Source organism: Zingiber officinale, chromosome 7B, assembly GCF_018446385.1.
Source record: "Zingiber officinale cultivar Zhangliang chromosome 7B, Zo_v1.1, whole genome shotgun sequence".
NCBI lineage: Eukaryota > Viridiplantae > Streptophyta > Magnoliopsida > Zingiberales > Zingiberaceae > Zingiber > Zingiber officinale.
The window spans coordinates 117,229,801-117,251,679 of record NC_055999.1 but is presented as its reverse complement, the minus strand read 5'-3'; the positions used below and the strand labels follow the sequence as shown (position 1 = coordinate 117,251,679).

Sequence of the window (21,879 nt, the reverse complement as noted above, 5' to 3'; positions counted from 1 at the left end):
CAACGAGCTCCATGCGATAGGCTACCAGATGGACAACATAGACCTAATCAGGTACGCGTTAAACGCATTCCCATGCAATAGTTTGTGGGCATCCATCGTGGACGCCTACAAAATTTCTAAGAATTTAACTAAACTTAAATTAGATGAATTGTTTTGTGAATTGGAGTTACATGAGCAGACTAACGCTGGAGCCGAGAAAGGTGTTGCTTTATATGCAGGTTCCTCCAAGAAGAACAAGCCTAAACCTGAAGAAGACTCTGACCAGAGCTCTGAAGATGAAGAGCACCTAGTGAACCTGGTAAGGAAGATGTTCACCAGGAGAAAGAGAAGCTTCAGCAAGAAGGATCTATAAAAAATCAGTTCTCCAGCCGATTCGAGGAACGTAACATGCTTCGGATGCAACAAAAAGGGGCACTACAAGAACGAGTGTTCAAGACTCAAGATCGACAAAACAAAGCCGACCAAAAAGAAGTCCCTCAAAGCGACATGGGACGACTCCTCCTCGGATGAATCGGAGGCCGAAGATCAGAAGCACCAGAGCCACCTCGCGCTGATGGCTCGCGAAGCAGAGTCGGAAGACGAATCGGAAGACGGGTTCGAACCCGAATCGAGCCACGAGTTCGTACTCGTTTCCGAAGGTTCCGAAGAGGTATACCTAAACTTAAATCAAAAGTTTTTTAAAATTATTTCTTGCTTAAATAATAAATTAGTTAAATTAGAAAATGAAAACAAATTGCTCCTTGAGGAAAATCAAAACCTCAAGGAACAAATCACAAATAATAATCCAACTCAAGATCTAACACTTGAGGAGGAAAATTTATCACTAAAATCATAAATTAATAACTTAAAAGAAATGTTAGAAAAATTTACCACAAGATCAAAAAACTTAGATCTAATTTTAAATAATCAAAAAGCATGTTATAATAAAACCGGACTCGGATATAAGTCAAACTCAAATAAAACTTTTAAATCATTAATAACCCAACACAAACCAACGAGTAAAGCCTAGGTTCCGAAAGCGTGTTTGACCACACAAGTAGGACTTAACCAATACTACATACCTAAAGAAAAAATATATTATATAAAATCAAATAAACCAAATCAATACAAACCTAAACAAAAAAATTCAAAATCTAAATATATTAAAACTCACCAAAACTTAGACTATCACCAAGTAAATTATAACTATAAAAGACATAGACATAAACCTAGAACTAAAAATTAAATTAACGGCCAATAATTCAGGGGGAGGCTCCAGAATAGCTGGCACCTCCAAAACTAACCTACCCGATAGGGTAACCCTAACCAACCTACCCGACAGGGTAATTAGGACTAGTTAAAAAGGGTTCAAGTTTAATTTGAAAAATGGTACTGGTGAAGTTTTGGATGATAGTACGTTAGGGAAGCTTAGTCTATGCATGTTTAGGAAGATATGACTTCGACCTGGTGCATTTGGCTAAGTGGAACTGACCGAAGCTACCCTTTATGGATCCTAACCAGTTAGACCAAGGTTTTGTACTAAGTTCAGTGGATAGGACTATTTGAAAAACCTCGAAGGCGTGGTTACTTTAATGATGTCCAAGTGACTCACCATAGCCCAGGAGTTTATCCAGAGAATGTCTATTTGTTGAATCCAAAGCTAAACCTGAATCTAACACAAGTTAAAAACAAACCCTAAAATTGAACCTAATTCATCTCACAAAAGTATAGGATTCCCTGATTGAAAATATAGATCGGGTGAAATGACTAAGGACTTAAATGAAATTAAATTTAAATTAAATTAAATTTAAATTAAATAAAATTTAAAATAAATTAAATTAAATTAAAATTAAATTAAACTTAAATTTTTTGTTTAAAAATTTATTTTAAAATTTTATTTTAAAAATTAAACTTAATCATTTAACTTAAAAATTTATTTTAAAATTAAACTTATTTTTTTACTTTAAAATTAAACTTAATCTTTTAACTTAAAATTAAACTTAATTTTTTTAAAAAAAATTTACTTTTAAATTAAACTTAAATTTTTTTTAAAAAAATTAAACTTAAATTTTTTTTTAAAAAAATTAAACTTAAAATTTTTTTTAAAACTTACTTTTTTTTTAACTTAAAATTTTATTTTAAAAATTAAACTTAAATTTATTTTACTTAAAAATTTATTTTAAAAATTAAACTTAATTTTTTTTTTAAAACTTAAATTTTTTTTAACTTAAAAATTTATTTTAAAAATTAAACTTAAATTTTTTTTAAAAACTTAAATTTTTATTAACTTAAAAATTTATTTTAAAAATTAAACTTAAATTTTTTTAAAAACTTAAATTTTTTTTAACTTAAAAATTTATTTTAAAAATTAAACTTAATTTTTTTTACTTAAAAATTTATTTTAAAATTTAAACTTAATTTTTTTTTAACTTAAAAATTTATTTTAAAAATTAAACTTAAATTTTTTTAACTTAAAAATTTACTTAAAAAATTAAACTTAAAAAAATTTTAACTTAAAAGTTTATTTTAATTTTTTTTTAACTTAAAATTTTTAACCTAAAAATTTACTTTAAAACTATAAATTTTAACTTAAAATTTTATTAAACTTAATTCTTTTTAACTTAAAATTTTGCTTTAAAATTAAATTTAAAAATTTACTCTAATAAATACTATTCAACTTACACTTATCAAATCTAAAAAATGACTATAAATCCAAAATTTAGATTAACCCCAATTCCTACCTATTGTAGGAAACTAAGTGGATTTTGGGCAGTGGTTGTTCCAAACATATGACTGGAGATCACACCAAGTTCACTCAACTTACTTACAAAAGTCTAGGAACAGTTGTTTTTGAAAACAACAGCAAACTCAAGGTAATTGGTATAGGTAATATCGAATTAAAAATTGACTTTATTATCACAAATGTTTTTACTTGTTGAAAATTTCAAGTATAATCTCCTAAGTATTAGTCAATTGTGTGATACTAGATATAAGGTTAGGTTTTTATCTACAGAATGCTTAATCAAACACCTAGACAACCCTAACATAAGCCTAAAAGGGTTTAGAAAAGACAACATCTATGCAATCAACTTAACCACTTCTTCAATTAAGTGTTACTTAACACAAAAAGAAGAAAACTGGTTATGGCATAGAAGAATGTCACACACGAATTTCAGAAACATAAGCAGACTAAATGGATTAGTTAGAGGACTACCAAAATTACCTAACTTAGAGTCAACCATATGTAATGCTTGTCAACAAGGTAAACAAACAAAATCTACCTACAAACCAACTAATCAATCACAAACCAATTCAATATTAGAACTTCTACACTTAGACCTATTTGACTCCCACGGAGTCAAATCAATAAATGGAAGCTTATATTGTCTAGTAATAATAGATGACTATTCTAGATTCACTTGGGTCAAATTCTTAAAAAATAAAGATGAAACCTTTGAAATATTTACAAATTTTTGTAAACAAATTGAGAATGAAAAAGATATTAAAATTAAAAGAATTAGAAGCGACAATGGGGGAGAATTTAAAAACCACAACTTTAGTAAATTTTGTCTTGAAAACGGATATCATCACGAATTTTCGTGTCCGAAAACCCCCTAACAAAATGAAATTGTAGAAAGAAAAAATAGAACCCTACTTGAAGCTTCCAGAACGATGCTAAATGAGTATAATCTACCTAAGTATTTTTGGACAGAAGCTATTAGTACAGCCTGCTATGTGCAAAATAGAACAACTCTAAATAAAACACACAATAAAACCCCTTTTGAAATTTACTAGAACAAACAACCCAATATAAAATATTTTAGAGTATTTGGGTGCCCAGTCTTTATCCTAAACACAAGAGAACATTTAGGAAAATTCACTTCTAAAGTAGAAAATGAAATCTTTGTAGGCTACTCCCTAAATAGTAGGGGCTACAGAGTTTATAATAAGGTTACCTTAAGAATTGAAGAGACTACCAATGTGAAATTTGAAGAATCCAACCAAAACCTAGAACAAACTCAACTACAACCAATCGAATTTATTCAAGAAAACAATTCTGAAGGAACCAACCAACCCCTAAGTCATGAAGAAGAAGATCAACCTCAAGAGATTCAACATCCTAGAACTATAAGAGTCAACCCTAATCATCCACCTGATCAAATAATTGGTGACCCAGACCTAAGGGTTCAAACTAGGTCATCCTTTAGAAACCTAAGCCAAATATCTTTAATCTAAAAAATTAAACCCAAAACCATAACTGAATCCCTACTTGACCCAGACTAGGTCATAGCTATGCAAGAAGAGCTAGCTCAATTTGAGCGTAATGAAGTTTGGGACTTAGTACCACCACCCAAAGATAAAAAGATAATAGAAACAAAATGGGTATTTAGAAATACATTAAGTGAAACTGAGGAAATCACAAGAAATAAAGCTAGACTAGTGGCTAAAGGGTTCAGTCAAGTAGAGGGCCTTGACTATGATGAAACTTATGCCCCAGTGGCCGGACTAGAATCCATTAGAATGCTACTTAGTTATGCAGCCCACAAAGGATTTAGACTCTACCAAATGGATGTTAAGTCAGCCTTCCTAAATGGACTAATAAAAGAAGAAGTCTATGTAGGACAACCACCTGGCTTTGAAAATTTAGAATACCCTGATTATGTCTTTAAACTGAAAAAGGCTTTATATGGACTTAAGCAAGCTCCTAGGGCATGGTATGAAAGACTTACGTCGTACCTAATTTCTAAAAGGTTCAACCAAGGTCAAATTGACCCAACCTTATTCGTTAAGTTAATAAAAGAAGATATTTTTATAGCCCAAATCTACGTAGATGATATAATCTTTGGTTCAACAAATCTAAAATTTTTAGATGAATTTACAAGCCTAATGGAACACGAGTTTGAAATGAGTCTAGTAGGTAAATTAACCTATTTTTTTGGATTACAAATCAAACAAACGAATGAAGGAAATTACATTTATCAACAAAAATATACTAAGGAATTACTTAAGAGATTTGGAATGGAAAATACTAAAGAGATAAAAACACCCATGGCAGTGAACACAATCTTAGATGATGACTCAAATGGAAAATCAGTTGATTTAAAATACTATAGGAGTGCCATAAGTAGCCTACATACTTAACTGCAAGTCGACCAGATATTTTATTTGTAATTAGTATGTGTGCTAGATACCAAACTTGTGCTAAAGAATCTCATTTGACTCAAGTCAAAAGAATCTTTAGATACCTTAAAGGAACAACAAATGTAGGAATTTGGTATCCCAGAACCAATAATTTTGAACTCATAGGGTATTCTGACTCAGATTACGCCGGATGCAAATTAGACCGCAAAAGCACAAGTGGTGGATGTCAACTACTGGGTCCATCGCTTGTCAACTGGTTTAGTAGAAAGCAACACTGTGTTGCTTTATCCACAACTGAGTCAGAATATATAGCTATAGGAGAGTGCGTTGCGCAACTATTGTGGATGATGCACACCCTAAAAGATTTTAACTTAAACCTTACAAATGTAAAAGTCTTAATTGATAATATTAGTTCAATTAACTTAACAAAAAATCCAGTGCATCACTCCAGAACTAAACACATTGAAATTAGGCATCACTTTATCAGGGATCATGTTACTAAAGGTGACATTGAACTCAAATACATTGAGTCCAAGTCAAATTTAGCTGACATATTCACAAAACCACTCCCTGAAAGTGAATTTAGCAATCTACGTAGAGAATTAGGGATGTGTTTAATAGCTTAGGGTTTTCAAAATTTAAAATTGTTTTCAAAAATGATTGTTTTAAATTTTAGGTCAAATTTCATTTTTCAAAACTTCCTATTTTTAGAATTTCAAAACAATTTTAGCCTTAGACTAGAAAATTTTCCTTAGAAATCATGTTCCCCTAGGGCTAGTACTTGAGCATCTCACCAACACCCTACTCTTACCTTATTTGTGATTGCCAAACATAGAAAGGGGTGAGATGCATAGGCAGATTGTCTGGACTTAAGATGCTTATTTCAGTGCATCAATATAAGTCTGGGCATTAAATACAAAACAGACATTGATCAAGTTAAGTTACTCAGTTTAGTCAAACACTAACTGATTATAATACACTTAACTTAACTAACCAAGTGAAAGCTGCTATCTTTTGATAGTTAGTAAGTACCTAATTGGTTAGACAGTTATTTTAAATGTCAGGTTTAGGGGGAGGATCAAATCAATCTTAGTTTCTCCGTTTTAAAAGTAATGTCTTTTCTTAAAAATTTTAAAAATCTAATTTGATAACTCTATTTTTGAAAACTAGCTTTTATAAAACTAAGTTTTTAAATTGGATTTTATAAACTAAGACTTTCAAAACTGAATCTTTTACAAACTTAGTTTTGAAAAACAAATTTTAACTAGTTTTGAAAAGTAGATTTTTCAAACTTAGTTTTGAAATTTTGATTTTGAAAACTCATGTTTAAAATGTGTTTCAAAGATGAAACTTATTTTGAAAATTTAAACCTTGATCTTGAAACTTTGATTTTGAAAACTCATGTTCCAAATTAGCTAGTTTTCAAAACTTAGTTATTTTACAAAAGTTAAGAAATAAAAGCTAAATTTTAAACTCCCCCAAGTTAACTTGACATAATTTCTTACAATTTTTGCTTAGTCTGTATTCTGTATTATTGTTTACTTGACTTATGTTCCTATTTGATGAATGCCAAAGGAGGAGGGATAGGTGGTTAAGTTAGAGCAACAAAATGTCAAATTTAAAAAACTAACTTAAATCTTAAAAATCATGCTTGTTTGTTTACTTGCATATTTTTCACTAACTTAACCAGGTTGTCATTCCATCAAAAAGGAGGAGATTGTTGGTGCGGTTAGCACTAACGGTCTAACTCAGGTTTTGATCAATGACAAATTAGGTTAAGTTAGATTTGTCGTTGTCTAACACTCTGATCGAGTGTGCAGGCGAAGTCTAGACAAGTCGACGGGCTGACCAGATGTCTGGCACGAAGTCCAGCTAGGTCAACGAGCCGACCGGATAGCTGGCACGAAGTCCAAGCGGGTCGACGGGTTGACCGGACGCTTGGCACAAAGTCCAAATGGGTCAAAGGGCTGACCGGGCATTTGGCACGAAGTCCAGCTAGGTCGACGGGCTGACCGGATAGCTGGCGAGAAGTCCAGACGGATCGAAGGGTTGACCAGACGTTTGGCAGGTGAGTAAAGGTAAGTCACTGGAAGGGAGTGACTGTGAGGATGCGTTCCCGGGAAGGGAACTTAGGCGCCGATCCGACTTAGAACCATTTCGAAACTCTAAGTCGAGATCTTGACTAGATTCCAATCTCAGAAAGAAGGAATCTAAGTCATACTCTTTATGTTGAATTTATAAACTGTGCTAATACTTTGTTTTGCAGGATATACACTATATATTTGCCTCGGACTAACCTTGTCTTGCAGGAGAAGGAGTTTTCTGGAGAAAGGTGGTCCGAGCGCCCGGAGGGGGTCCGAGCGCCTGGAGGGGATCCGAGCGCCCGGAGGCAAATTTATCCCCTGACACGACGTCGACACGTGGAGCTCACTGGTTGGGTCAGCAAAGTCACTCCAGGGCACCCCGAAGGGCTGTGGGCGCCCCGAGCATCATATAAAAGAAGGGTCAGGGGTGGAGCTTTAAACACAACTCAGAATTAACGATTTGCTCTCCTGTGCTCCTGCGACGTTGCGACGCTACTCCGACAAAGCTCTGTTCCTTTCTATTATTTTATATTTGTCGGTATTTTCTTTCTATCAATTCTTGTACTTTAATCTTGTAATTCTATTTTCGAATTGATAGTGATTGCCCATCGAAAGCACCCACGTGTGCGGGCCTTGGAGTAGGAGTCGCCAAAGGCTCCGAACCAAGTAAATCCTTGTGTTCTCTTTGGCTTATTCTTTCTTTTCCGCTGTGCTTACTCGCCTTCGAACATTTTTCGATATTCACCCCCCCCCCTCTATCGATTCTTCACGATCCAACAAATGGAAGTCGATTTGAGAGGGTTCATGGGTTTTGAGTTGGCTCTGAATTGGTGGACTGATCTAATGTGTGCAGGGTGAATCCAATATGTTTTGTTTTGGCTCTCGGTGATGGTTTTGGACTTGTTATGTTGGGAGAGAAATTGGGCGATGTGAACGCTACCTCATGTTAGCTAAATTTCTGGGACAGATTAGGGTAGACTGCCAATTGTTCTAGGATTGGGTTAGATATGATTTGAGAATTGGTATTAGCTATTTGATTCATATGAAGATAGCTAATTTGTGTGCATTGGTGCAGGACGTTGATTTAGACAATTGACATGACAGGGCGTGATTTGATTCAGACTACATATTTAAGGCGAGTACTTCTTACTTTGACTCTTTAGTCCTTTGAACTTGGTGCATGAGCTATTTTTGTATAAGGATTATTTTACCTTGACTCCACTCTTATTTTTCCTGCGCTTGATACTTCCACTCGATCTTTAAGAAACTCGTTTCCATATCTATACAGTCTCTTGTTGTTGTCCATGATAAGTAGCAGATACTAGATACCATGTTTGTATACTTTGACTGTTGTTTATTTACGTACTATATTGAGCATGCTGGCTTCATGTAGCATACCTAATTTTTACTTATATTGGTATGATGACTGTTGTTTGTTTATGTACCGTATTGATAAGTAGCAGACTCTCTGCTTATATTTGTATGATGACTGTTGCATTTGGCACATCATATCATGACATGCATGTCAACGACCAATTCTCCCTTATGGTCGAGAGAGTCGTTGACCAGGGTCGCATCCTCGTCCACTCCAGAGAGTGAAAACTGGAGTTGATGTCGCCTGTCTTGTCGTGCCGCACTCGGCTACTCATGGGTAGTGGTAGCTGGAGTTATGAGCAGCAGGAACCTCCGTCGCAGATGTAGCTAGTTAGCTACTATGCAACTGTCCTCTTAGCCACTCGTGAGAGTGGTAGCTGGAGTGGTGTACAGTCTGTCACTGACCTGGCCTCTCGACCATACAGGGGTCATGGTGCAGAGGGGTGGGCGGGAGTAACCATCCGTGCATACGCTGTTGATATTATACTTGCTTTGGCTGCTACTGTTTACATATGCTGTTATTGCTTATTTACTGTTGTTGCTCACTTATGCTTCTATGCTTGCTTATGTTGAGATATACCCTCGTTGTAGGTGTTTAGTCTTTGGTTTACTTATTGGATGTTTGTATATACCTTACATATTTCCTCTGTAGTTATGAGCAGTATTGTAGCAGATTAGTACTACTTCTGACTTTCTAACTAGCCTAGAATATGGTTTCAGGTATGAGCATTTATTATGGTTTTGTTTTAGTATCTACTATTCCTCTTATGAGACTGTATACTCTTGGCTCACTTTCTACTTGGATATTATGTTCATGCACTATCTTTCCTTACCCGCTGAGTTCCAATACTCACCACCCCGTAAAATGATTTTCTTTCCCCAGGTAGCAGGTAGATGAGTCATGGATGCTTGGAGAGTCCCGACTCTCGGTCCCACTTCCCACATCATATCTGAGTACATTTATTGGTTTTATTTCCGTTTTACTTGTATTTTTAGTATTCAGCAGTTTTAGTATTGTATGAATTTGACTGTGTTTGGAGTTTGATTCGTGGTGTTTTGCTATCGTGATCTTGTGGTTGTGTAAGCCTAATTGGCTAGTAAACTTTAGTTGTGAATTGTGGGTTTTCTCTTCATTTTTTCGCTGTGCTTTAATACAGCCGTGTGGGCTGAATATTAACTGCGTGGTTGTTTTATTGATTTATGTCCAGCCGAGTAGGCTGTGCTATATAAACTGTGTGGTTATGTATGTTCCAGCCGTGTAGGCTGTTGAATATGTTATTATGTTATTTGTGTATGTATATTGCTTCATATTGCCATCGGTACAGGGGAGATGCTGCCGAAATTTTGTCGGTAGGGACTCCTCTGGGGTGTGATACCTAAACCAAATTAAACTTAAATTAAATTAAACCTAACTTAAAGTAAACCAAACCTAAACTAAAATTAAACCTAACTTAAATTAAAATTAAACCAAATTAAACCTAAATTAACTTAAATCAAACTTAAATTAAATCATATAAACTTAAGTCTAACTTAAATTAAAATTAAATCAAATCAAATTAAACTTAAGTTAAAACTTAATAAACATCCCACAAGCACCCATAGGTATAACATGATTGACAACCTACACTAGATGAGATGGAAAATAAGGAGTTGAATTTAATCAATCTATTTTATAATCTATTTTTATGGGATCCAAATAAAATACTTTATGTGTAGGAATATAATGATTTGGATCAATGGATGTTGGATAGTGGATGCTCCAGATATATGACTGAGACCGATTGAAGTTCACCAAGTTAAAACTCAAGAACTTAGGGTCGGTTACGTTTGGTAATGATGAAAAACTTAAGGTAATCGAAATAGGTAATATTGAACTAAGTTCCGATTTCATTTTTAGAAAGGTCTTATTAGTTGAGAAATTTAAGTTTAACTTAGTATAAGTCAACTGTGTGACTCTGGTTACTTAGGCACATTTTTTGACTCTCTAAATGTATAATTAAAATATAAAAAATATTAAAAATCCTAAAATTATACTTAAGGGAATTGGCAAAAATAATATTTACATAATTGACCTTCCAACTTTCTCACTCAAATATCTCTTGACACAACAAGAGGAAACTAAATTGTGGCATAGAAGACCGGGTTACACTCACATTAGACTCATTTAAAAAATGAGTCAAAATGGCTTAGTTAGAGGTCTACCTAAATTAAAAAATTTAGAAAATATAATTTATAATACTTGTCAACATGGTAAACAAACTAAGTCAATCCACAAACTAACAAACGGAAATCGAACTAATTCAATACTTGATCTTCTACACTTAGACTTATTTGATTTACATGGAGCCAAGTCACTAAGTAGAAACCAATTCTGCTTAGTTATAATTGGTGATTACTCAAGATTTACTTGGGTAAAATTTCTAAAAACTAAGGATGAAACCTTTGAAATCTTTAATAATTTTTACAAATTAATAGAAAATAAAAAAGATATAAAAATTAAAAGAATAAGAAGTGATCATGGAGGGAATTCAAAAATCACAGGTTTACCGAATTTTATCAAACTAATGGATATAATCATGAATTTTCATGTCCTAGGACTCCCCAACAAAATGGGCTAGTAGAACAAAAAAATTAAATAGAACATTACAAGAAGATGCTAGAACCATACTAAATGAATATAATTTAAGTAATAAATTTTAGGCAGAAGCAATAAACACAGCATGTTACATTCAAAATATAATATTAATTAATAAATCTTGCAATAAAACCCCCTATGAAATATATTATAATAAAATTTCTAACTTAAATTATTAAAGGTATTTGGGTGTAAAGTTTATATACTAAATACTAAAGACTATTTAGGTAAATTTACATTAAAATCAACAACGGGATCTTTTTAGGGTACTCCACAACCAGTAAGACATATAGAGTCTATAACAAAAATATACTAAAAGTTAAAGAGACAACCAATATAATTTTTTATGAAGAAAATAATTTACCTAACTCAATGAATAAAAATATTAATCAAAATAAAAGAAACATAGAAGATGATGAAGATAATGAAATTAGACCTAAAATAAGTGAATCACAAGGACCAAGTGTTAACCTTGAAATAAGACCACATAGGGTAAGAATCAATCACCCACCTGACCAAATTTTGGGTAATCCAAACTTAGAAGTTCAAACTAGATCATCTTATAAAATCTAAGTCAAATAGCACTGATTTCTAAAATTGAGCCCAAAACTATAGTGGAAGCTCTGCCTGACCTAGATTGGATAATTGCGATACAAGAGGAACTAGATCGATTTGAAAGAAACTAAATCTAGGAACTAGTGCCTAAACTCATAATTAATTCCATAATTGATACCAAGTGGGTATTTAAAAATAAGCTAGATGATAAAGGAGAAATAGTAAGGAATAAGACTAGATTAGTAGCTAAAGGGTTCAGCCAAGTAGAAGAGTTAGATTATAATGAAACTTATGCACTTGTAGTCAGACTTGAATCCATTAGGATGTTGCTAACCTATGCAGCACATAAAGGATTCAAGTTATACCAAATGGATGTAAAGTCTGCATTCCTCAGTGGGTTCATTAAAAAAGAGGTTTATGTAAATCAACCCCTAGGATTTGAGGATTTAGACCACCCAAACCATGTCTTTAGGTTAAAGAAAGCTTTATATGGATTAAAACAAGCACCTAGGGCCTGGTATGAACGACCATCAACATACCTAATATCTAAAGGGTTTAACCAAAGTCAAATAGACCAAATCTTATTTATTAAAACCTTAGAGAAAGAACCCTTTATATCTCAAATTTATGTAGATGATATAATCTTTAGCTCAACAAATACTAAATTTTTAAAAGAATTCATTAAATTAATAAAAAAATAAATTTGAAATGAGCTTAGTAGCGGAAGTCAATTTTTTCATAGAATTACAAATAAAACAAACAAAAGAGTAAATTTATATTTTTCAAACAAAATATGCCAAGGAATTAATTAAGAAATTTAGAATGAAAAATTCTAAAAATATTAATACCCTAATGATAACCAATGTTAAAATTGACTCTGACTTAGATAGAAAATCAGTAGACTTAAAATATTATAAAAGTGCAATAGGAAGTCTATTTTACCTAATTGTAAGTCGACCTGATATTTTATTTGTAATAGATATGTGTGCTAGGTACCAACTTGTACAAAAGAATCACACTTAACTAATGTAAAAAAAGATACTTAGATACATTAAGGGGACCCTAATTGTAGGACTTTGGTACCCTATGACTAACACATTTGATTTAATTGGGTACTCTGACTAAGACTATGCTAGATGTAAACTAGATAGAAAAAATACAAGTAGAGACTGTCAACTTCTAGGTTAGTGCCTAGTAAACTGCTCCAGTAGAAAGTAACATTGTGTTACCTTATCCATTACTGAAGTAGAGTACATGACCATGAGAGAATATAAAAATACAAAAATTTTATGACACTAAACTCATAAACAAAAAAGGTTTTTTTCACCTTTTTAATTCATATATATCCAACAATACGATGGATACCTATATGGATGAGGTTTGAGTTGCTAGCGAGCATTCGTGTAAAAGCTCGTGTGGTAGAGATGAAAACAAAAACTATAATGGATGGATGATATTATTAGATAAGATTTTAAAAAAATGTGAACTAATGACACAGATTCAGAAAACTATCTATTTAAAATTGAACATTTCATTGTTAGTATTTTGTGTTCAGTACATGTGATCTTAAGTTGTGATACTCCATCTTTCTTTCAATTGATCGAACCGTAGAATAGAATCATACATCATTGATTTTTCATCTATAGTGAGAATGACCTTTTCTCTCTACTATTCTTACTTTCTACATGAATCTTTGTTGCGACATGCAACCACTAATGCTAATTTGATTGGATGATCAGGTGATCCATCCAAAAGATGTGCTAACGGATGCATTGGAGAAGATTGATGATAAATACATTCATCAATCAGTAATTGTGAAAATTGATGATAAATACATTTATCTCTTTATTTCCTCCTTTTCCTAGTTGTAGTGTTAAATTAATGATCTAAAATATGGAATGCATATTAGAACTCAGTTGACAGTTCAATTTTATTTTTTTCAATGCATCAATTGTTTGTCAATATATAGTCCAAATTATATTTTTGCCTTTGCATCAATTGCTAGTCAATATAGTCCAAATAGTTTACAATGACAATTATAATATAAAATAAAAGGCACTATTTTTAATTGTTTTTTAATTTTAAATTTCAGATTTGTATTTTCCCCATTTGATTCTAGCTTTTTTCGTTTTTTACCTTCGTTGTATTGATGTTAATTAGTATTTGGAATGTGGCAGAGGCGATTTCACCTGCCATGGGTTCAACGATGTATATCCTATGTAGGAGACTATCTGACGATTTAGGTGGGTGGATAGTGAGGGACTAGTGAAAAGACATTTTATTAATGTGTTTGGATTAGGGGTGTAAATGAATGAAGTCGTTCGTGAGCCGTCCGGTCAAAACTCGATTCTAATTCAAAGTTGATCTAGTTCAAGTTAGCTTGATTAAAAATCGAATCAAGTTCGAGCCTAATTATTACTGGCTCGGTGACTCGTCAAGCCAGACGAGACAATAATAATATATATATTTATAATATATAATTTATTTACTTATTTATTTATTAAATAAATAAATAATTTTGAGCTCGAGCTCAACTCTGCTGGCTCAAACGAGCTCGAGCCGAGTTCAAACCTAGGCTGACTCAAGTTCAGCTCATTTACCTCATTTACCGTCCTAATTTATCTACGTAATCATAAGACGGGAAAGAAATCTGAGGAAAAATCGGAAAACACTAAATTATTTAATAATTTCAACTTACCTTGATTTTTTTTTGTTTTTATTTCACCTTTAAAAGTCCACTTCGCCTTAATAAAATTTCAATTGATCTAATCTTGTATCATTATTACATGTTTGTTAAGATTTATATTTTTATCTTTAAAAATTCTGCTTCATTTTTATAATTATTTGAATTTTCTAACTTTTTAATGTATTCTGTGGGATATTTCCTATTTTTTATTTTTATTTTAAATTTATTGACTCAAATATTACCTTGTTCATACTTCTAAATCCCTTACTTTATCTCCTTATTAATTTTTATTCCTAAAATTTTCATATATAAATTTTGTGATAAAATTTTCTCTATATTTTCATAATTTTTTTACATATTTTGTTTCTAAACATTTTCATTTTTTATTTTCTAAATTTATCATTTTAGTTCCTTAAATTTGATAAACTATATTTTACATTAAAATTCTAACAAACTTTTAAAACAATAAAGTTTTTTTTAGCCAGAAACTTATTATACATTTAAAATTTATGAATTTTAAGTTTGTTAAGTTAAGAAAATAATAATAAATCCATCAACAAAAAATTTGACACAAGCTACAAGCAAATGATCTTGCTCCGCATCTAATACCTCATCTCCAATCTCATTCTCATCTAATTAGGATCATCTTAGATCTTAATATCATCTACTTAGGAATCCCTCAAGGTCTTATACTAATTTGCATCTAATGAAAATAATATTAATACGTTCATTATCTCATCTGACACCATAATTATAATATTATTTAAATTACAAAATATCATTATACAATTAGGAAAGTAACATATAATGAAACCTCACCATTCTAATATAAAAAACTACTAATTCTATATAGGAAGTTGATTTTTTTATTTTTAAAAAATAAATACTCACTATTTTATTTAATCTTATTTTGATTACTGCATAAATTTATTAAAATTATTGACTAAATGTACCTTTAATTTTCCTAGAGGACATGATTCACATTTCTTATCATTCACAATTTTAATCTCAATAAGCTCATTGTAGTTCTATGAAAGCACATGATACATGATTATTTTTAGTTATGAAATATTAAAAACTAGTTTTTAAAAAGCAATCTCATTTAAATTAATTGAGATAGCATTATAATTTGCAACTCAAGATTTTATAATTGTAATTTATGCTCTTAATTGTGATTAGTTGTGGTCGCTCAGTCGCTGTATTTATATTTTAAAGTTTGCATTTTGAATTAGTTTTGTTGCATTTTTATCTTTAATAAAAAAGTGATTTACCTTAAATATTTTATAGTAAAACATTCCACTTCACTTTTAATGTTTTTCAATTGATTTAGTCTTTTTTTTCATTATTATGCTACATGTTTGCTAATATTCATTATTATCTTAAAAATTCTACTTCATCTTATAACTTTTAATATTTTTATTTTAAATTTGATGGCCAAAGTGTTACTTTATCCATTTTTTTTCTAATCTCTCACTTTACCTTCTTTCTAATTTTGACTTCATCGTCAAAACTTTTAGTTTTTCATTTTTTTTCCCTGATTTTTTAATTTTAAATATTGTCATAATAATTTCTCTATATTTCCATAACTTTATAACTATATATTTTTTCCTTTGTATATTTTCTAACTCTACTTTGCATTTATTTTTATTTCAATTCCAAATACAATGGTGCGGAAGCAAATTTATAACAAGCAAGTTATTAAAAACCGTACAAATTCATTTTCTTGATACGTGAGTTTATTAGGAAGAAAGTTTTATTTTACCCTTATAATTTTTCAGTTGATCATTTCAACTTTTAAAATTTGGTAAATTATATTTCACATTTTTTTTATAAAATTATTGTTTTTTTTACTCTAACTCTATTAATTTAGTCACTTTCCTTTTAATATTCTCACGAGTTTTTTTTAAAAGATTCATAAAACCTCTTTATTTGTAACTATCGAGTGGAATATTTTATTTTAATTTTAAATTTTACCAATTTAAAGTTTGTTAAGTTGAAATTACAATTAATAAATCTATCAACTAATATGAAAGATTGGCACAATGCGCAAGTAAATCATCATAATCTTAATCACACTTCTACAAATGATTCAACATTTGCATGAGTAATTTTCAATCTCATTTTCATCTACTATTAGGAATTCACATATTACGGTATTGCACAGAGGATTATAATAATTTTCATAAAATGAAAACAAAATAAGTGTATTCTTTGTGTCGTAGATTACACCAAAAGCTCAATCATAATATTATTTCAATTGCAAAAAATTACAAACATATAATTCCTAAAAGTACCTTGCTTACAATGAAAACTCCCAATTCTAATATGAAAACTATTGATGGTATCCATCATTGACTTTATTTTTTTTAAAAAAAACTATTCAATCTTATCTTGATTATCACATAACCTTTATCATAAATTTCATCGACCTTCTTAAAATAAAAGCACCTCCATTTTTTCTTAAATAATAAAAGGATAAACACACTCCACATTCCAACCAAATATCCAAGTACGCTACTGAGATAGATGAATAACATTAGCGACAACATTACATATTCCTCGCTGGTAGCATTGGTGTCGTTCCCATGAAAGCAACTCTTGTTTACTAAGTTTCCGCAGAGATAAGAATTACCAATATAAATGGATGCATCATCTAATGTTTGAAGCTGATTCCCAAAGGGAATGTTTCCTGATAGGTTGTTATAAGACAAATTCAAATGGCTCAGAGCATTTAGTTGTGACAAACCTTGAGGAATAGCCCCTGATAAATTATTAAAGGATAAATCCAGAGTTTCCAATGAACTCATTCTACCGATGCTATATGGTATCTTGCCTTTGAAGTAGTTTCTTGATAAATTCAAAGTGTGGAGTCCAACAAGATATCCCAATTCTTCAGGAATCTCATCTGTCAATTCATTGTTTGAAAGGTCTATACTTTTCACAAGATAGAGAATAGATGAAAAAGTAGATTGCTCTCCTTTTGTGACTAAAGTAATGCTTTCACTTCCGCTAAATATTTTGGTTTCTTCTAGTATTCTCATTCCAAAATCAAAGGAAGGAAGTTGTTCAACTGATGTCGAAATCATTATGTTTAGATTTCCAAAGGAATGTGGTATTGCCCCTAATAATTTATTATTTGCAAAGTCAATGATTTGCAAATCCCATAAATATCCAAGTTGTGGATCAATACTGCCATTGAACATATTTGAGCGCAATCGAAGAATGCGCAACTGTTGCCAACTTTGTCCAATCCATAAAGGTATATTTCCAGAGAATTTATTATCACCGAGATCAACAACCAATAGCCGAGTGCAATTTTGTAATGATAATGGAAGATGCCCTTTTAGATTATTATTATTCAAGTGCAAGAACTCCAGTTTCATCAAGTTGCCAAGAGAGCTTGGAATTTCTCCAAAAAACATATTGTTTCCCAAATTAATATATTCAAGAAGTGAACCCTCCTTCCAACAATGAGAAATTTCTCCAAATATTTGATTGTTTGATAAGTTGAGGTGTCGAAATGAATGAAAATTACAGATATTAGATGGTATGCTTCCATTAATATGATTATGTGAGAGAATCAAATATTGTAATTGTGGTGTGAATAAGGTTGATGGTAGCAGCCCTGATAATGTATTATCAGATAGATCTAGCAACTTTAGGTTGGGTGGCAAATGAGGAATTGGACCTTCTAGTAAATTCGAACCAAAATTTAAATAATACAATTCAGTCAAACTCTCTAGGGATACCGGCAAAGTACCACTAATTTTATTATGGGAGAGATCTAAAAAATAAATGATAGAAAAAGAGTTCCAAAACCATTCAGGTAAGTTGCCCTCTATACTTGAATTGTACAAGTGAATAAACATGATGGATTGTTGTGAACGAAGCCACGTAGGAAATCTAGGACCTAACTTACAGGAACCAAGGCCAATTGAATGTAATTGAAAAAGAGGGGTCCAATTGTGGTCTATTGCTATGGTAAGGAAGGGGTTATAAGATAAGGACAATACCTTTAGTTTGGTTAGGTTGGAAAGGTGGATCTCAGTAATGTCACCCTCAAAGGAATTAAGGGACAGGTCAAGAGACTCTAAGTCGACTAGCTTCCCAATCTCATGTGGTATTAATCCAGAAAGTAAATTAGATTCGAGAGATAATGTATTTAAAGTAGTTAAATTTCCTAATTCACTGGGTATTGGACCAATTAGTGAACAATTATTAAGGCGCAGTGTTGATAAGCTTGATAGATTCATAATCCCCATTAACAAAGAATTTCCAAGTAAAGTAAAGCTCAGGTCGAGGAATTTTAGATTCTTCAATTTCCAAAACGTATCGGGTAGGGGACCAGAGAGAAAATTTAAAAAAAGATCAAGATATGTAAGGCCAATTAAGTTGCCAATTTCAGTTGGCAGCCTCCCTTGAATTTTTGAGTTTTCAAATTGAAGAGACGAGAGGCTTGTGAGATTCCACAACCAGTTAGGAAAAGGAGAGTAGAAGTTGTTATAACCAAGATCAAGAGTCCTGAGAAAAGTGAGGTTGAGATGAAAATTAAGAGAAAGAGGGACATTATTAATGTAACAACGAGGTAGTTGTAAATGTTGTAGGGAAGGTAACATGTTGACCGCTGATAGCAAATTAGGGGAAGCATCGCTGAGATTCAATCTGGACATGTCCAAAAAAATCAAAGAAGAGAGGCCAGAGAGCCAGTCTAAGCTGTGGACAACAACTCTGGCAGAATTATAATACGAGTTGAGATCAAGATAACGAAGATTAGTTAAGTTGCCAAGATGAGGGGGAATGGTTCCACCGAAGTTGGACCCAGTAAGATCAAGATACCTGAGTTTGTGAAGAGAACCAACGAGAGGAGGAATTTGGGTGCCCTCGAAATCATTGTAACTCAGATCTAAGCTTTGCAAATGAGTTAAAGACAATAATGAAGGATGCAGCAGCTCACCCCTCAAACTGTACTCCTTCCAATTGGTTTTGTGGTCATTTGGAAGGTTGAGCTCGGCCACTCGTACGGTGCCTGTTCTGTTGTGGCAGACCACGCCATTCCAAGCGCAGCAGTCTACTTGGGCATGCCAAGAAGACAAGCGGTCGGAAGGATCTTTGATGGCGGCTTTGTAAAGCAAGAGAGCATCCCTCTCCCTCTGCAAGCATCCCTCGCTGCTCACTCTCGCTTCTTCTACTCCAGTTACCTCCACAAGAAAGGAGGCGAGGATGATGAGCCAACAAAGCATGACAAGATCTGGAAGCTGATAGTAGCAGCTGTAATACTGGGGGTGGTGCAGTGGCCATCGCCCACGGAAACTGAGCCTGCTTCTCCAGGCCGTTGCCATGCTCTTTAATTTGGTGGATTCTTATTAATTTTGCAGGAGACCAATGGCCATGGCAATGGCTATTTATCTTGAAGAATCAACAGTAGTCTATTTACCTCTGCCATTATTATAGCGACTGGTCAATAGATCGATCGTTTTCTTGAGCGGAAATTACGACGCTTTTAAAAGAGAATCATACCAATCCGAATACAAATTTTTTGGTTGACATTATGGAAGTTTTTATATTTTATACAGAGGAAAATTATCTCCTATAATATACCATAACTAAGAGTGGAAGTCGAACTTTATACCCTTTAAAAGATGCTGATATTTTTGCCGCTAAGGCATGTAGGTGACGGCAGAAAGATAAGTAACAAATTTAATATATACCGTCATCTTTATTGACGAACAGTGAGATATTAAGTTGGTGACGATCTTACCAGATTAAAGGTTAAATAGTTTATGCTTTTTATCATGTTTATGCTTGTGTTATTTTTCCAAATGAAATAATATTATGATTGTGACATATCAATATGCAAAGTATGCATATAGTTATGCTATTTTTATTTTATGTATGGATTGTTAAATTCCTAACGTAGATGAGAATGAGATTGAACATGACTTGTGCGGGAGTTGATTTTTTTTTGTTTTTGAATAGATGTGTGTCACGTGTGTGTGTGGTGGTAAATGAGTCAAGTTGAGCTGAGATGAGTTTAGTTATATTGAAGCTTGTTTATTTACCTTGTTTAAATTTGTTTACTATAATCTTATCAAACTTAAGTATTTGTCAAGCTCAACTAATAATGTCGTTGAACTCATATGATCCTGTCCGGAAACTGAATCAGATAGACCACTGAATGAGGTAAATGGAATATTGACCGAATCGTTATAGCCCAGAGGGGGATATGCTGAGATGACTTCTATGTTAACCAAGTAATCAGAAGTCATCTGGCCGACGCTACCTGCAGCCAGCGACCAGCTTGCCCCGGTCCTTGGTACCCCGATACTCGAGGCATATCCAACAAATATATAAGTAACAGAACAAATAATAGAGTAATGAAAGGAATGTAGAATGAGTATGATAATGTACCTTGACCCAAAGGGCGCCCTCTTGTAGATGGTGAGCTGGTCGGGACGCTGCTCGAGTTATCGTGACCTGAAAGAGTAGATGACTCTGAGCAGGATGAAGAGCTGGATCTGAAGGCACCTAATCGAACGCGAGCTGGATTTGGAAGACGACATGCAGGCCAGGACCTAGTAGGGATACGTAGGCCGGGATATGAGTGCGGCACGCAGGCCGGGATACAATAACGGTACGAAGGGCGAAACACAACGACGACTCTACAACCAGAACACAATGACTGCCCGAAGGCCGGAACACAACAGGTCCTATCGAACCACAATAGCAATGAGGGTCCGGATGCCCGATCAATGGGGAAAGCATACAACAATGCAGATCAAAAGTCGGACCAACGGCTGGGAAAGCAGGAGTGTCGAGTGGTCGGATCCGACGGTGGGGCGCTGTCAGCTAGGGACTGCTCGCGGGGGGGTTATGGAGTGAATGAAGACGCTGGAAGGCAAAGGTGTGGCCAGCGGCATGCCTGACTAGTGATGGTGATTGGTCGTGGCGACGGAGAAGAGGTGGGGACGGTGCTGGTGAGAAAGCTACCGGCGACAGCTGTGGACGCCAGAACAGAGAGAAGGAGGCTTTGCCTTTGCACGTCAAGAGAGGGAGGCAGGGTCGGTGTCAAAGGAGGCAGCGTAGCGTGCTTGGCGATAGTCCCCGATGTAGGATCGGAAAGACGCTAGAGAGGGGTGAATAGCGTTCATTGAAAATTTGATTTTAAAAACAGAGACGTACGCAGCGGAAGAATAAAGAGTAATGCTAACACGACCAAGTTTTTACTTGGTTCAGAGCCTTCGGCGACTCCTACTCCAAGGGCCGTACTCGTTGAGTGCTTTCGTTGGGTAATCCACTAATAGTTCAAAATTAGTTACAAGTTGCAAGTACAAGAACTATATAAAAGAATTAACGACAATAAAAAAACTAATTAAAGTTGATGTCCAGTTGTCGGTGGAGCTTAGCAGCGTTGCAGGAGCCTTTTT

General features: G+C 33.3%; 1 protein-coding gene across 1 annotated transcript in view; it reads right to left on the bottom strand.

The window, feature by feature from the left end:
• LOC122004726 (receptor-like protein EIX1) overlaps window positions 1-19,794 on the bottom strand; it is a 35,091-nt gene extending 15,297 nt beyond the window's left edge. The window contains exons 1-2 of the mRNA XM_042559568.1: window positions 18,469-19,794; window positions 17,008-17,916 (exon numbers count right to left, since the gene is read on the bottom strand). Of these exons, the coding sequence (XP_042415502.1) occupies window positions 17,008-17,916; window positions 18,469-19,794 (2,235 nt within the window). The remainder of the gene's footprint in view (window positions 1-17,007; window positions 17,917-18,468) is intronic.
• Between the last annotated feature and the right edge of the window lie 2,085 nt (window positions 19,795-21,879).